Source organism: Scaptodrosophila lebanonensis, unplaced genomic scaffold, assembly GCF_003285725.1.
Source record: "Scaptodrosophila lebanonensis strain 11010-0011.00,11010-0021.00 unplaced genomic scaffold, SlebRS2 tig00001415-arrow-pilon, whole genome shotgun sequence".
Taxonomy (NCBI): Eukaryota; Metazoa; Arthropoda; class Insecta; order Diptera; family Drosophilidae; genus Scaptodrosophila; species Scaptodrosophila lebanonensis.
The window spans coordinates 6,728,922-6,743,606 of NW_022060742.1; the positions used below are offsets into that span (position 1 = coordinate 6,728,922).

Below are 14,685 nucleotides of genomic sequence, written 5' to 3' on the forward strand. Positions count from 1 at the left end.
CCCCCCAAATCTCCATGCATTGCACCCAATACAGCAAAAGCGACTAATTACACCGGTTTCCCCGCCGCCACCCACATCTCTGTTGGTGCACTTTTCTACCCATCTGCCTGCTTCACAAATTTCGTTTTTTTTTTAAGTTTCTAACAAAAAAGTCAAACCCAGCATCAAACAAATGAAAAATAAAAATAAAACAAAAATAAAATAAAATGAAAGGAATCTCGGCAACAGTCAACAATTGAGACACACATACACATATACACACACGCACACACACACACACACAGAGACATCACGCTCTGTCAATTACACACACCCAGACAGAGAGAAAGACTCGAGAAAAAAAAACGCTCAGACACATTTCTTTATTAAATTACTAACTTTTTTGTTCTTTTGTTTGTTGTTAAGTTTCATATCTTCATGTGTCTCCTCCCAGCTTCTGCCACACCCCCCACTCCCCTCCCCACCTTATCCCCTACTACTCTTGGGTCTACGTGTCGTGTGTGTCTGTGTGAAATTTTTTTTATAATAGAAGTTGTTTTTTTTGTGCTTTTTCTCTCTGCTCAGCTCTTTACTCGCTTGCATGTTTCATTTCAAATGAATTTTCGTTTCAAATAGCACGGCATCGTTTCATTATTATATATATACGGATGTATGTATGTGTGTGTGTGTGCGCGCGTGTGTGTGTGTGTAGCTGTGTGTTCGTGTGTAATGAGTAAATTTGTTACTCGTTTTTTAATGTAGGGCTTTGCAATTGCATGCCAACCTAAGTGAACTGAACTGTAACTAGACCGAGACAGACGAGTTGGTTTCCCACAATTCTCGCATTTATCTGCGACTGTTCCTTAAAGAGCCTATAAGTACTATGTTAAACAATTGGCAGCTTTTTAAAAAGTACAACTAAAAATGCAATAAATGAATATATTTTTTTTAAATTTCATTTATAGACATTTTTTGACCCCAGAAACAACAATAATGTAAAAATGAAACACATGTTTTTTATAAAAAAAAATATACAAAAGTACAAAATTTCAAAAAGTCAAAAAACACGCATATTTTTATTTTGCCTTTTCTATTTAATGTAAAAAACCGCATTGAAATCAGACAAAATGACATACGAAGGGTTAATTTTTTGTTTGTTTGTCATTTCCATCACTAAGGTTAGAAATATTATTTAGGAAGGTTAAGACAAAACACATCTTTAGATTTCGATTATTCAGTCATGTATGTGATTTTGAGTATTTTATAGTTAATATAGTTCCAACATATATTAAATAAAGTATGTGGATTGTAATGTAATGTAAACATGTAATCGTATCAAGCTCGTAGGCAAGATCCAAGGCTGAATTATATATGTACTTAGCTTAATGAGTTACAAAGACACAAGAATTTCGTATTATTTTATTTTTTTTTCGAAGAAACTTTCCAATTTAACCTACCAATCAGGTTAGTGAAAGCAAAGTACATCGAATTATATATGTTGATGCCCTAACTTAATGAGTTATAAAGACAAGAATTTCGTATTATTTTGCTCTTTATTCGAACAAATGTTTCCAACTTAACCTACCAATCAGTTTAGTTATTAAGGGGCTTCAATATTACATTAAAATAGATAATCATTAATCTTAATCTCTTTAATACGCTCCACAAATATTGTGGATTGGCAAACATAAAAGGACGACATATTTGAAAAATGTAATTTGTTACAGCTAAGATCTTGTTTCAAAACATATAGTAATTTAAAGCCTTCAAAAAACTCTTGCAACTTTTACTGAACGTTATGGTTGAAATGATTTCTTTGGACCATGAGTTCAATAAATGATTGATTTTTCATGCATACGCGTGTTATTTACAAATTTGTAACTGAATTGAACGCCTGATTGAATAGCGAATTCAATTCGGAATGAAGCGATCAATTTTGTGTTGCATAAAATTTAAATTGAAATGCTGGCAGCTGCATTTGATAGTTCAGTAACCCATGAACGAAATGTGCCCAAGGACTGGCAATTTATGCGATTTTCCAGTAAATGCAAAAGAGCTGTACAACAGAAGGCATTAAGCAGGCGTGAGTGGGTGATGAGTGGTGGGTGGTGGCAGGAATGTCTCCATGTGGCAGAGAAAAGATGCTGCATGTTTACTTTTTCATATTAATGTGCCGCAAAGTGTTGCCGAAGCGTCAGACAGCATACGAGTACGAATATACATATACTATATGTATGTATGCTGTACATTCTTACATACAAGTCAAGCCTTTCAGGCCTGACAACTTTAAGTACCAGAACAAACAACACACACTCAGTCGCATATAAAAATTTGTATGTATGTCGCTGTGTGCATGTGAATGAGTTGGCAGATGGGCACACGTGCCACTTTAAAACAAAATTGCCAGCAAGGGTACGAGTTGGAGGCATGTGGAGTGTAGAGGAGAGGCAAATGTACTACGATGAATAAATTTTAGACACGCACGCACACACAGACAAACAGATTGTCTGTTTGGCTTGTACTAAGCCCTATACATACATACGAGTATACTGCTTGTATGTATAGTATGTACATGAATGTGCAGAAATTTGTTGAAACAAACATTCGAGTCACTGTGCCGGAAATGCTTTAAAAAACAAACCAAAAAGAACCCCAATCCTGCCAGATTGCCTAAAAGTTGACACGACAATTTTAAGTGAATGCTGATGACGTGTGACTGCCTCAGATGTCTGCATGTTCTTATAGTATATCTATATGTATGTGTGGTACTAATAACGCTAGATTTAACCCAATGTATATAACATACTCGTATGTGTCTAAGTATGTACTCTTAAAAAGTATAACCATTTGTCAATTGGCATTGTTGCGTAACTAATTGTTAATTACAAACCATTCAACAGCAGGCAGCAAATGTTCAACATCCAACTGCCGTGCACTGTGGAGAATAAGGAGAACACACGACCCTTTGTGATACGGGAGAGCAGCAGCGATAGTGATGACAGCGATGGTCAGATTGTCTATCGGGACGACGATAACGATAACACACGGCTGGCCAAGCTGGCGCGCAAGGAGTCGCTGTCATTGAAATTGCAATTGCGACCCGACAAACAGGATCTGATCAATCGCAACATATTGCATCAGGTCACTGACAATGAGCTCAAGGAGTCCAAGGAGGCCATAGGCGCGCGCCTCATACGCAGGCTATCGATGCGGCCCACAGCCGAGGAGCTGGTCGAGCGCAACATTTTGAAAAGTAAGTGAAAAATCAATTATTTTGGTCTCGGATAGAAATACCATAGAAAAGGAAGCACGATTTATCAGAATCAGAATGTTGTGCCAAAAGAATTGCAATAATATGTTTTTTAACGAAATTTAAACAACAATTTAGCCAAGAAAAGAAAAAACATTTTTTAAAACTTAAGGATTGGGAATGAGATTTTAAAGAGAGCGAAATAAAAGAATAGTTATTACAGTTATCATAAACAACAATTTGGCCAAGAAAGGATTGGAAGCGAGATTTTAAAGAGAGCGAAATAACAGAATAGTTATTACAGTTATCATAAAGGGGAAAAAGAAACACATATTTAAACAGAAACCTCAACGTCCTTTCAAGAATTTCTCAAATTATAGATGGTTGAAAGAAAAGAATTAACAATCCCAACCAGGGGATTGTATAAACATTGTAAGACCTTAGTTATCCCAAAAACTAATATGCGAGAAAAAGGCAGAGTAATTATCTGACATACTATTAAAAGAATTCATTTAAGCAGTCCTTTAGTTACAGAAATTGAAGTAAGGAAGCAAAGAAAAAAGTTCTCATCAAGTTAAATTTAAATGCAATTTATACATTTGCATATGAATAGTGAATACTAGCTTTTCGTACACCCGTATTTTCAATCCGAGATCAAATTGAAAATTTACAAAATACAAAACCAATTTCTTTTTTTGTACAAACACAGCTCAATCACCCGCCGAGGAGAAGAAACAGAAGGAGGAGAAGAAATCATATTTGCTGCGCAAGCTCAGCTTTCGGCCCACGGTCGAGGAGCTTAAGGAGAAGAAGATCATACGCTTCAACGATTACATTGAGGTGACGCAGGCGCACGACTACGATCGGCGAGCGGACAAGCCATGGACAAGACTGACGCCAAAGGACAAGGCTGCCATACGCAAGGAGCTGAATGAATTCAAGTCCTCCGAAATGGCAGTGCACGAGGGCAGTCGGCATCTGACGAGGTACGCACAAAAAATAACTATTTTGCAGGCCCTTGAATGTGACAGTTCGGTGTTAGTTTCAAGTCTCAAATTGCTCCCCAGGCTGGCTGGCAGGCAGGGCGGCAAGCCGGCAGGCCGGCAGGCCGGCTGGAGAAGCCACAATTAAAGCATCATTGGGAGGACAGGGCTGACATGCCACTAAATTATGTAGAGGCGCTGGTTTGTCCTTGTAGTCGTGGGGCCACCACCAAATCGAATTGCCAAAAAAGTGAGCCAAGCAAAAAATTACAAAACCCAATGAAGTGTCACGTGCAGTGTTCGACCGGACACACACACACACACATGTACGTGCATATAGTACATACATATATATTTTATATACGGTCATTGTTAGCCAACAGTTTGCAGCCACAAAGGACTTTGTGGCAGCGTGTTGGTATTTTATATTTTTTGTTTCTCCCTCTTATTTCCTTCCTGCGAATTGTGCGCTGCACTTGTAATGCACGTTTAGGGATCAGCCCTGGGGGCTGTGGGAGGAGTGGAAACAGCTGCTGTAATAGCCAACAGACTTTGTGCAGCTTAGGTGATGGCTACAGCCATTGAACAATTTAATGTATGTGGCTGTGCTTACCCACAACCCACAACTTTCAGCTTAACTGGCCAAATACTCAAACTTGAGTGGCCTTTAAAACTACTGTGCACATAAAATTCTCACAGTACGGCTGACTGTATGTGCCCTTGCTGTAGATTCAATTATTCGGGAAATCTATCAGTACCGAATTTATTCAACAAAATAGTTATAGCCAGCATATAGTACATAATATTTGAAGCATTAAAACCATACGTTTTTGTGGACAAAAAGAGACTATTACATCTTTCGTGTCTGATTGGACTAACTCGGCTTCTTTGTAGCAGCAGTTCCTTTTCAAAATAGTGCCTTTCTAGTTTCTCCATAGGCTATATGCTGATCTGAAATATTTTTTCAAAAAACTGTTGATTAGGAAAGTCATTAGCCCTCAATTGGCTTTCCAGTTGTATGTTGTGTGTTGGCCCCTTTCTCCAATTAATAACATCTTAATAACTAATATAGAAAACAATAAATAGCAATATATGTGTTTCTATTCACTTTGGAAAACCTTAAAGTCTACTTTCGAACTATCCCAATAATTGAAATATTTTTCATGGCTTAAAAGCCAGGGTCTCCTTCTTCATAACTTTTACAAAAAACTGCAATAGCATGGAAGTGAAAGATGTTGTTAAAGACGCCTTCCAGCCTTCGACCAGAACGTACTCTCTGATGTCTGTCAATCTTTTTTCGAGAGTAGTGCTCATGGACTTGCCAAATGAGTTTCTACGAATCTCTCTGAGATCTGTAGAACAAAATGAATAAGCTTGAAGTTCTTGGGTTGACTGTTGAAATGTAGTTGATTTTCTAGGAGCATCTGAGAATCCGTCTTTTCATTTAAAACGCTTTTTAAAGGTATATTTCGCGTATATCGATATCGCTTCGAGATTTTATTGCAGGTGGACGTTATTTGCTAGCAGCCTACTTTTTATACAGTTGTCTGGCTTAGACAACTATTTTAAAATATATGTGGACATCGCGACAATTTCTCTCATATCGCACTTTCGTTCTTACACTTTACAGATTCCATAGGCCATGACGATTGCAATGGCAGCAAATTTCCAACAAATTACAACAACAGCCTAAGCAACAATTGTATTTTGTGCAACATAAGAAAATTGTGAAAAGCTATTTTAAAACAATGCATTAATATGAAAGCATTAAATCGCAAGAAATTCAATGAAAAATTCGAAAAAGAAAACATTTAGCAAAACAGTAAAAGAACATTTAACTAAAAAGAAATGAAAAAGTAACGCATGTTTCGGCAGCAAACAAAAAAAAAGAACAGAAAGAAGAAGAAGAAGAAAAAAACAATTACATCCAACACTCTTTGTTTCGATTTTTGTTCATACATATAGTATATGCAAATATTAGTTTTCCTCAAATGCGGTTTTCTATTTTTAAGTTGATTGTGTTTTTGTTAATTGAGTGTGTAAATAAATTTTAGTCAACTTTTGTTGAGCTCCGAAAAAAAATTCTAAACGTAAACGCAAATTATCAGGATTGTCTAAGAAATGTTCAAGTCGTCAAGTTGTTAAATTTTTCAGTCAAGGCAATTATGTATTATATTATAACAATAATGAATAAAAGAAGAAATAAAAGTATATTTCATTATTGCTAAACAACAACAATTACAATTACATACATTTAAATAAAAGTCAAGAAAGCAAGATTTCAAACTAACAACACAAACATTGCTAATAAATTCATAAAGTTTAAGCATACATTTACTTTTACTGCTGCTTTCCATAAATTTTTAGATTTGAATTAAGCCAATAACTAAACTCAAAAGAGTAATTATTAAATTCAACTAAATTCTAAATGATTATGTTTTAAATTTATGATTATATTGTAAAAAGCCTATACGTAAAACCAACTCATTTTAAACATTAAAAACAAGAACTAAAGAACATATTGCAAATAAAATTTAAATTTTTAAAACAATTACGAAACATTTTTGCATTTTTGCATTTAGTTTTAGTTGTGTTCCATCATTTCTTACCTTTTTATATTTTCCCTTTCAAAACCCTCTCCTAGTTTGTATATAACATGTACATACATATCGCCAAATTGCATAAAACTCTTAAACTTAAATATCGCAAATATCGAAGTTGGAGACGGAGAAGCAAATTTCATAGCTCCAAGACAAAAACTGCTCAAATGAAGCACTTAAACTTAAATTTAAAACAAAATAAAAACACAATGAATACAAAAGAAAAAAAAAACAAGACAAGAACCCCAAAAAATACACTTTGAAAATTCTAATAAAAAATTGCAACAAAATATCAGGAAATTCAAACTGAAGCAAGTTGGACCCAGTATGAAGTTTTTTAGAAACTTAAATTTAACATGTAAGTTTTTAGGAGGCAGAAACCAAAATGGTGCGTTGAACAACAAAAGAAACAAAACTAGAGTTGATGAACAAACAGAAAATAAAATAAAAATCAAATTTATTTTGTAAACAAAGTTGCAAATGCAGAGAAGATGAAGACGAATACGAAGACGAAGAAAGTGGAGAAGACACAAGAAGTAAGCAAAGAAGGTTAAGCAAAAACTTTTACTCAAACATACAGTTAGCTATAAATGCAAAAATTTATGAATCTAGTATACAAACCAAAAACCAAAACCCAAAAATTTGTAATTGTAAATTTGAAATGCAAATTGAAATGCTCGCGCGTGCTCGTGAATATTTAAACTTAACGTAAAGTTAAAGTACTCGTACATAAATAAAAATGGATATCTAAACAAATTTAAGAAGAACAGTTTCAACTAAACAGCAAAACACTTAGTAAGTTACAGCATAACAATTTATGATTAAAGAAAACAAAAATTAACAAAAAACCAATACGAGTAAATTAGTTTAAACGAAACATAAATAAAGTGGCGCTTCCTTTGCAAGTTTCATATTTCTAATGAAAAACCAAAACAAAACCTAAAAGAAAACGTAATTAAATAGACTTGAAGCGAACTTTGTTTCATGGCAGACTCAAAGACAACAACAAGAACAGCAATATGGGCACAGTTCGATCTTTTATGAGACATGGGAAATATGTTGGTTTCGCCAATAAGCTGTGCGGGGAAGTTAAAAAAGTAAGCGGTTTGGAAAGGAAAGAATGTTTATCTCTCAGACATAAACCTAATTGCGTAATTTATAATTGGTGTTTTTATTTGGAAGTTTTTAAGTAATTCATCCTTTTAGAATTGCAAAAATTGACTATGTCTGACTGTCTGTCCGCTCGTCTGTCTGTATGAACTCAATTATATCGCGAATTGTAAGTGCTAGCATCACCAAAATAAGTAAGCAGCTGCTTGTAAACACAATACAGATGTCTGCCCAATCAGGGTCGTACTCTGTCGTTGTGTTGATGGGGATGCAGGACATGTGTCTCATAGTCGGGCTGGCCCAACTATGGGCGCTACAAAAAGTTCACTTTCCAACTATTTTCTTTCCAACCATTCCGTGAATTTAATGCTTCCCCGAATAGCAATCAACACTTCAGTTGCTCTCCAAAAGGCATTTAAATTACAAGCCAGCTAAATGGTAAATGATCATTAAGTGAGGATGATAATGATGATGATGATGATGATGCAGCAGTAGCAGCAGCAGCACTTGAGCGCACTTTTTCTCAGTCGTCTCACTCTTACTCTTTGCCTGTTGCTTCACAGCTCGTTGCATTGTCTAAGTTAAGCAATATAAATTGCATATATATACATATAAATATATACATTTAATATCTATACAAAATAAATATATATAGTATATATGTATACAACTATTTATATGAGAAGCGGAGAGGAGCAAGTTCTGCTTGCTATATACATACATATACACAACTATCGATATGAGATAGAATAATTTAAACTTTTTCTATGGAGCGATTTATAGTGTACAATAACAAAAACAGCAAGTAAGAAACCACGAAACAAGTAATACAGATCGATATGGATGGAATGGGCGGCCAAGGCCACCACCACCTCCAAAAAATTTTGTGCAATAGCCAATTTTCCGTTCAATGCGCAACTTTGTGTACAGCATTTTCCACACGAATTTCCATTTCGTTTTTCCACCATTTTAGTAATTGCCGTTGCAAATGAAAACAAGTCTTTGTGGCAATAACAAAAGCAAGAAGAAGAAGATCAATATGAACAACAGAAAAAACAACAAAACCGAACAAGCCAAAGAGTAAAAGTATTGTAAAATGTTTTGAGTAGCAACTCGAATTGTAAGAGCGGCGTTGTCGTATTGAAACAAAAAAGTTGTGAAAATTGCAAGAAGAAACTTAAAGTAAAAACGATTAAAAAAATAGATAAGTAAGCTTAACATTTTGGCAAACAAGAGAATACACAAAGAAGGAAAACAAAAAACACAAACACAAACATACAAAACACATTGAAATTTACGAAATTGTAAGAGAAATGCGGAAAACAGAGGATGAGAAGAAAAAATATTGAATAATAATCACCGACAAATTGAGATTTAATAAAGATTTAATTACTTACAAACGGAAATGTGTCATTTTCTTCAAATTTGCCAGCCAGCTATGTATGTGTGTAGTGGAAAATGGGGAAGGTCAGGGCTGTCTTAGAGCTCGTAACTCTAAAATAATTTAATGGAATATTTGGTTTCCGCAGGAAAACATCTTGACAAAAAGGACTTCCACCGTTGACCATCCCTCAAAAACGTATTCTTTCTCCGCTAATTATTCCAAGTGCGTTTCCTAGGCTTTGGATTCCAATTGAATTTAAAATCATAAATGTGAGAAAGAAATTTTCACCACATTTATTAAAAAGTTTGGATTGTGCTCAGAAACCTTTTTTCGTCTTCAAAATTACCGTAAATGAATCCATGAATGGCTTGTGACGACCTCCGGTGGGGAGGGTCAGAATTGTACTTGGATTCATACAAAAAATGTTAAGTTATGTAATATTGGACTGGGCCATAAATTAATAGTAGCAGCAAAAAAACAATTTTAATGGTTATTTTCTGGTTTAATCGTCTCTTTCTAAAATTTTATTTATGTGTGTTGCTACATGCACAAAGCTCTTGAAGACTCACATTGAAGTAATATTTTATTCAAAATTGTATTTTAATTTAATTTCACTACAAATTTTAGAAAAACTGAAATTTGATTACGTAGAAAAGGTCAGTGTGTTATTTCATGGAAAATGAACTTACAATCTAATAGAATCGCGGCTAGAATTTGAACCAATTTAGAGTCTAAACTGTAGATAAATCGGCGTTCTTTCCAAATGTGATTACTGCGATCAATATACAAGAAAGCAACAGATTTGGTTAGAACTATCACTACCGTCCTTCTTGAGAAATTTTGAATAAAATTCCATGAACTCTTTCGCCAGGAAGTTCAATATGTCTGTTCACTCATCTGTCTGTATGAACTCAATTATCTCGAGCATTGTAAGAGCTAGCATCCCCAAAGTCATAAAAGCTTTCGGTAATATAAATTTATATAAGAGATGGGATTTTGTTTTTAAATTAAGAAAATGTTCGCTCAACGAAATCAAAATTATAATTTAAAGATATATATACTCATAATTGGCCCACCTTTTCATTTGGCAACGTTACTGAATGATGATTCAGGTGGAATATCTGCTAAATGATGCGACGAATCATTGTTTTCTTTCTTCTCATTTGTTTCCCTAAAAAACATTTTTTTCACGCTATATATTTGTAGGATATTTATAAACTTTTTAATTACCATTTAAACGTAACATTTCGCTATAGCTAAGAATTAGGAATAAGGCAAGATACAGACTTCAATATGGTTAACAATTAGCATTAATCATAAAATATTTCTCACTCTATCAGAAGTCAAATTTTGGTTTGCAAAAAAAAAAACCATCTAAATAAATTGAGATAAGCAAACAGTTCAAGCAGCGGATCCACAGCTCCTATTTTTTTTCTTGAACCCAATAAACTTAATTTTCTACCAACATTCTCCTTGCTCATCATCAAGTCATTTTCAGTGATTAAAATAAGTTCAGTTGTGGGTCAAAACTGGCGGTTAATGCTGCAACCAGACATTTTTATAACATGTCCATGAAGTGGCGTAATGACCACCATATGGTAAAAGAATACTACACTAACGTGGAGTTTTTTTGGACTGCGCCCAATAAGATAGGTAAAATGCAGAGGAAGTGAAAAACGCTCTCAGAATTTGGGGTTTGTCGCAGCTAACTTTTTTGAAAAAAGAATTTTTATACTGCACAGGATGCTGTTACTTTAGAATCACCTCGAAATATAATGTCTCTTTCAATAATAAAAAAAAAACATTCACTGTATTAAAATGAAAATCTTACTTGTTAGTACAAATTTTAAAGCAAACTAAAACTAAGTAATGTTCAATTAGAGATGCATATCTTATTCGAAATATACTCTGTCTTATTTCGAAATTCTCGAATATCGAACTTCGAAACCTAAGGCCAAGAGTATGCAACACAAAATTAATTAAACTGCTGCCTATAAACTGCTGCATAATTCTAGGCTGAGGTCGTGCTCCCACGACTTTATAGTCTGTAGTATGTGCAGCCATAAGCTGCAGCTGAGGCCACGGCAGATGTGAGATGCGTGCCGAGAGCTTAGTGGCACATAAAATGTGCAGCCTTTGACACTTTTACAGCTATGCAAATTTTTCGCATGCCTAATCATGGGAAATTCGCTCTGCACACACACACACACACACTCGCACACATACACACACTCATTCATGCGAAGAGGTTAATTTTTCTTTTTTCAAAGAGAAACATTTTGTCATTCATTCATGAATGGCGACTAAGAAAATAATAAGTGTGCACGTTGCGTTCTGCTCATAATTCACGTGCCGTGCGTTCGTGCTCGGAGCAAGTGGCTCGCCAACTGACTTGGCTGGCTGGTTTCTTTGCGTTTGTATCTTGTCAAATGTATCTACCAGCCAGCGACCGGCAATCCAGCAATGCTGCGTACGTGCCAGACAGTGAGCCTTAGTTCCAGTTACAGACCCAGTCTCAGACCCAAGTCTAAGGCCGCAGTCAAAGTCGAAGTCGCAGTCTCCGTCTCTGTCTCCGTCTCAGGTGAGGCGACACCAATCACAATCATCATAATGTCGCCATCTCCGCCGTTTTTGTTGATTATGATGAGCTCGTTGATGCTGTTGACGTTGTTTTTTCGAGTGTGTGTGTTGACTTACTGCCTGCCTGCCTGCCTGCCTGGCTGCCAGACTGGCTTGCTGCTGCTTTCCTCGCGAAAGTTTATCGCCGCGGCAAGATTCTAACATTTTTGTGTGCATTCCACTTTGGTGCGTTTTCGGATTTCTCAAGAGTTTGCCTTTGCATGCTCATAAAACGTACTCGAACTCATTAAAACGCGCACTCTGATAACTGATATTGCCAACCATGGTGACGACGACCCGAACGAAGATGCGAAGACGACCAGCGACGTGTTTGCATGTGCGTTTGTTGTTGTGATTTATTTGATGGCCCCCAATGGCTGTTCTTGTTGCCGTTGGCAAGAACGCTGTGGCTATGGATATGGATATGAACACCGCTGCTGCCACTCTTGGCACGGCACGTTGAAGCACTTGGGCGAGAGAGAAAAGTTTAGCAAGTGGAATTAATTAGTAAGCTTCAGGTGCTAGAAACTATATTATTACAGCGAAAAATTAGACGATATATTAACAAACATTCTTTATAATACCTCAGCTTTGTGAATTGTATTATATATATTTAGGTTATTCGCATTTTTATGAAGTATGTTAATTTTTTGGTATGAGTAATATTTATCGACTCGGATCACAGCTGCCTATTTTATATCTGACAGATTTTTCCGAAAAGTCTGTTAGAACGTCTTTTTAATCACTTCTCTCATCACTTTAAGGCTACAGCGTTTTTTTTTTTGTCAGTCACAATAGTCGAGAGCGACTCTTTGAGAATTTTTGTATGAAACACTTTTTGTTTAAAAGGATAGTGAAACCAAATAGAATATTGAGAGTGTTGCACCATTCATGGGTTGGAAATGGACTGTTGTAACGGCTGACGCTTACATTGTGCAAACTTCATGGGTAGACTCTTCTAATCACTCGCCTACACGAGTTTATTTTCCTTAGCTTCGCTAATACTGCCCATTTTTCAAAAGATATATATCCGTACATATAAATATGTAAATCTCATACTAAATTTCATTTAAAGCGGGTAATTCTATAAAGTTAAACAATTCCACACCAAAACTACGCCCATATAATAATGCACATATAAACATACTTTTTCGGGTACGAAGTATAGAACTGCCGAGCATGCTCGCTTTTAAGATTCTAGTTTGTTTTAGTATCAGCCAAAATTTTCAAACGATTCCCTCAAAGGGAGTTCTTTGAGAATTAATTATGAATTGCTATTTTGGATTTATTAGTGAAATGAAAATGAAATAATACTGATAAAAAAAATAAGTAGAGAAGCTACAGTCGGGTGTTCCGACTTTGAAATACTCTGCATGCATAGAATAATAATTATGAAACAATTATGCGTGTGTGTGTGTGTGTGTGTGTGAATGTCTCGTGTGGCTGTGCAAAGCAGTAACAAATATAACTTCCTGCCTATCATTATGAAAGTTGGCATATGGACTCATAATCACTAACTGGAGAATTTACGAATTTCAATGAAAAATTCCAAGAAATACGGGAGTTATGGAAAATCAGTGATTGCAATGGATATGAGGGAGGGAGGGAAATTCCAAAATACACATAAGGCCTTTGGCACTAGAATTTGTTGTCCTTAGCTCTTATAATCTCTGAGATATAGGCGATTATACGAATGGAAAATCGGAAAATCCTCCTAGGGGGGAAGTGGGAGGGAAATCAAAAACAAATTCGTATAGCATACACACACAAGGCATCTTTGTGCAATTTGGGGTCTCTAGCTCTAATAGTCTCTGAGATCCAGGTGTTCATACGGACGGACAGACGGACAGATAGACATAGATCGACTCGTCTTGTCATACTGATCAAAACTATATATACCCACAAAGGTCTGTCACGCCTCCTTCTTACATTTTTCAGCTCCCACAAACCTAATATACTCTTGTACATTTCATGTACAGAGTATAAAAAGCACCGCAAAAGTATTATGTGTTTTACGAAGCACAAGTTCGATCTATAATCTATAAGCGAAGTGATGTCTTCTCCCTAATCATATAAGGGCAGGTATTATTGAAAAAGTTGAAAAACAAATTTATGTAAGCTAACTTAATACTAAATCCTATCAGCTTGGGAGCTGTGCAAACAGGAAACTCTCAACTGTTGGAGCAAGTTGTATGTCTTGTATTGTGTCCATGGTGGGGAAATGTGGGATTAGATGATGTTGCCACCCAAAACAGCACTAAAATGTGAGGAAATTTGCATTTTGTGTGCCAGTCCTGAACCTGGCCATTTGGCTTTCTTTATGACCCCCGTCATGCCATAGGGAGACTTTGGTGGAGGTGGTGATGGTGATGGTGCAGCTCTTGGCCTTTGTTTGCCGCTGTAGTTTATTTCATTCTATTTTCATGTTATGCATTGAAATTGTGGTTGGCTTTTATGGCTTTGTGGCAATGTCTCTTACTGTGGCTCTCGCTGCATACGCGGCTGAGATTTGTTTGTGAAAGTTACAACGGCGACGATGGCCATGTTGACGATATCGATGGTGGCTGATGGCCACTGTGGTGGTTCGTTGGTGGTTTTCTGTGGTGATTGTAAAACAATAAAAGCAACACCTGACTGCAATTGCAGCCTAGGCCTGACAATGGCGTTGCGGCTTCTGCGTTGCCGGTGGCCATGGCAAGTGTTGCGGCTAACTCAGATCCTATCTAAGCCACTGTCCAAAAATGGCTAAAACAAAACATG

General features: G+C 36.1%; 1 protein-coding gene across 10 annotated transcripts in view; it reads left to right on the top strand.

The window, feature by feature from the left end:
* The window catches only part of LOC115632971 (phosphatase and actin regulator 2), a 188,274-nt gene extending 181,503 nt beyond the window's left edge, over positions 1-6,771 (top strand). For all 10 annotated transcript variants that reach the window (XM_030530275.1, XM_030530276.1, XM_030530274.1 and 7 more), the window contains 3 exons: positions 2,880-3,232; positions 3,939-4,215; positions 5,843-6,771. In XM_030530275.1, coding sequence (XP_030386135.1) covers positions 2,880-3,232; positions 3,939-4,215; positions 5,843-5,858 — 646 coding nt within the window. In that variant the 3' untranslated portion in view covers positions 5,859-6,771. The remainder of the gene's footprint in view (positions 1-2,879; positions 3,233-3,938; positions 4,216-5,842) is intronic.
* Positions 6,772-14,685: the final 7,914 nt, after the last annotated feature.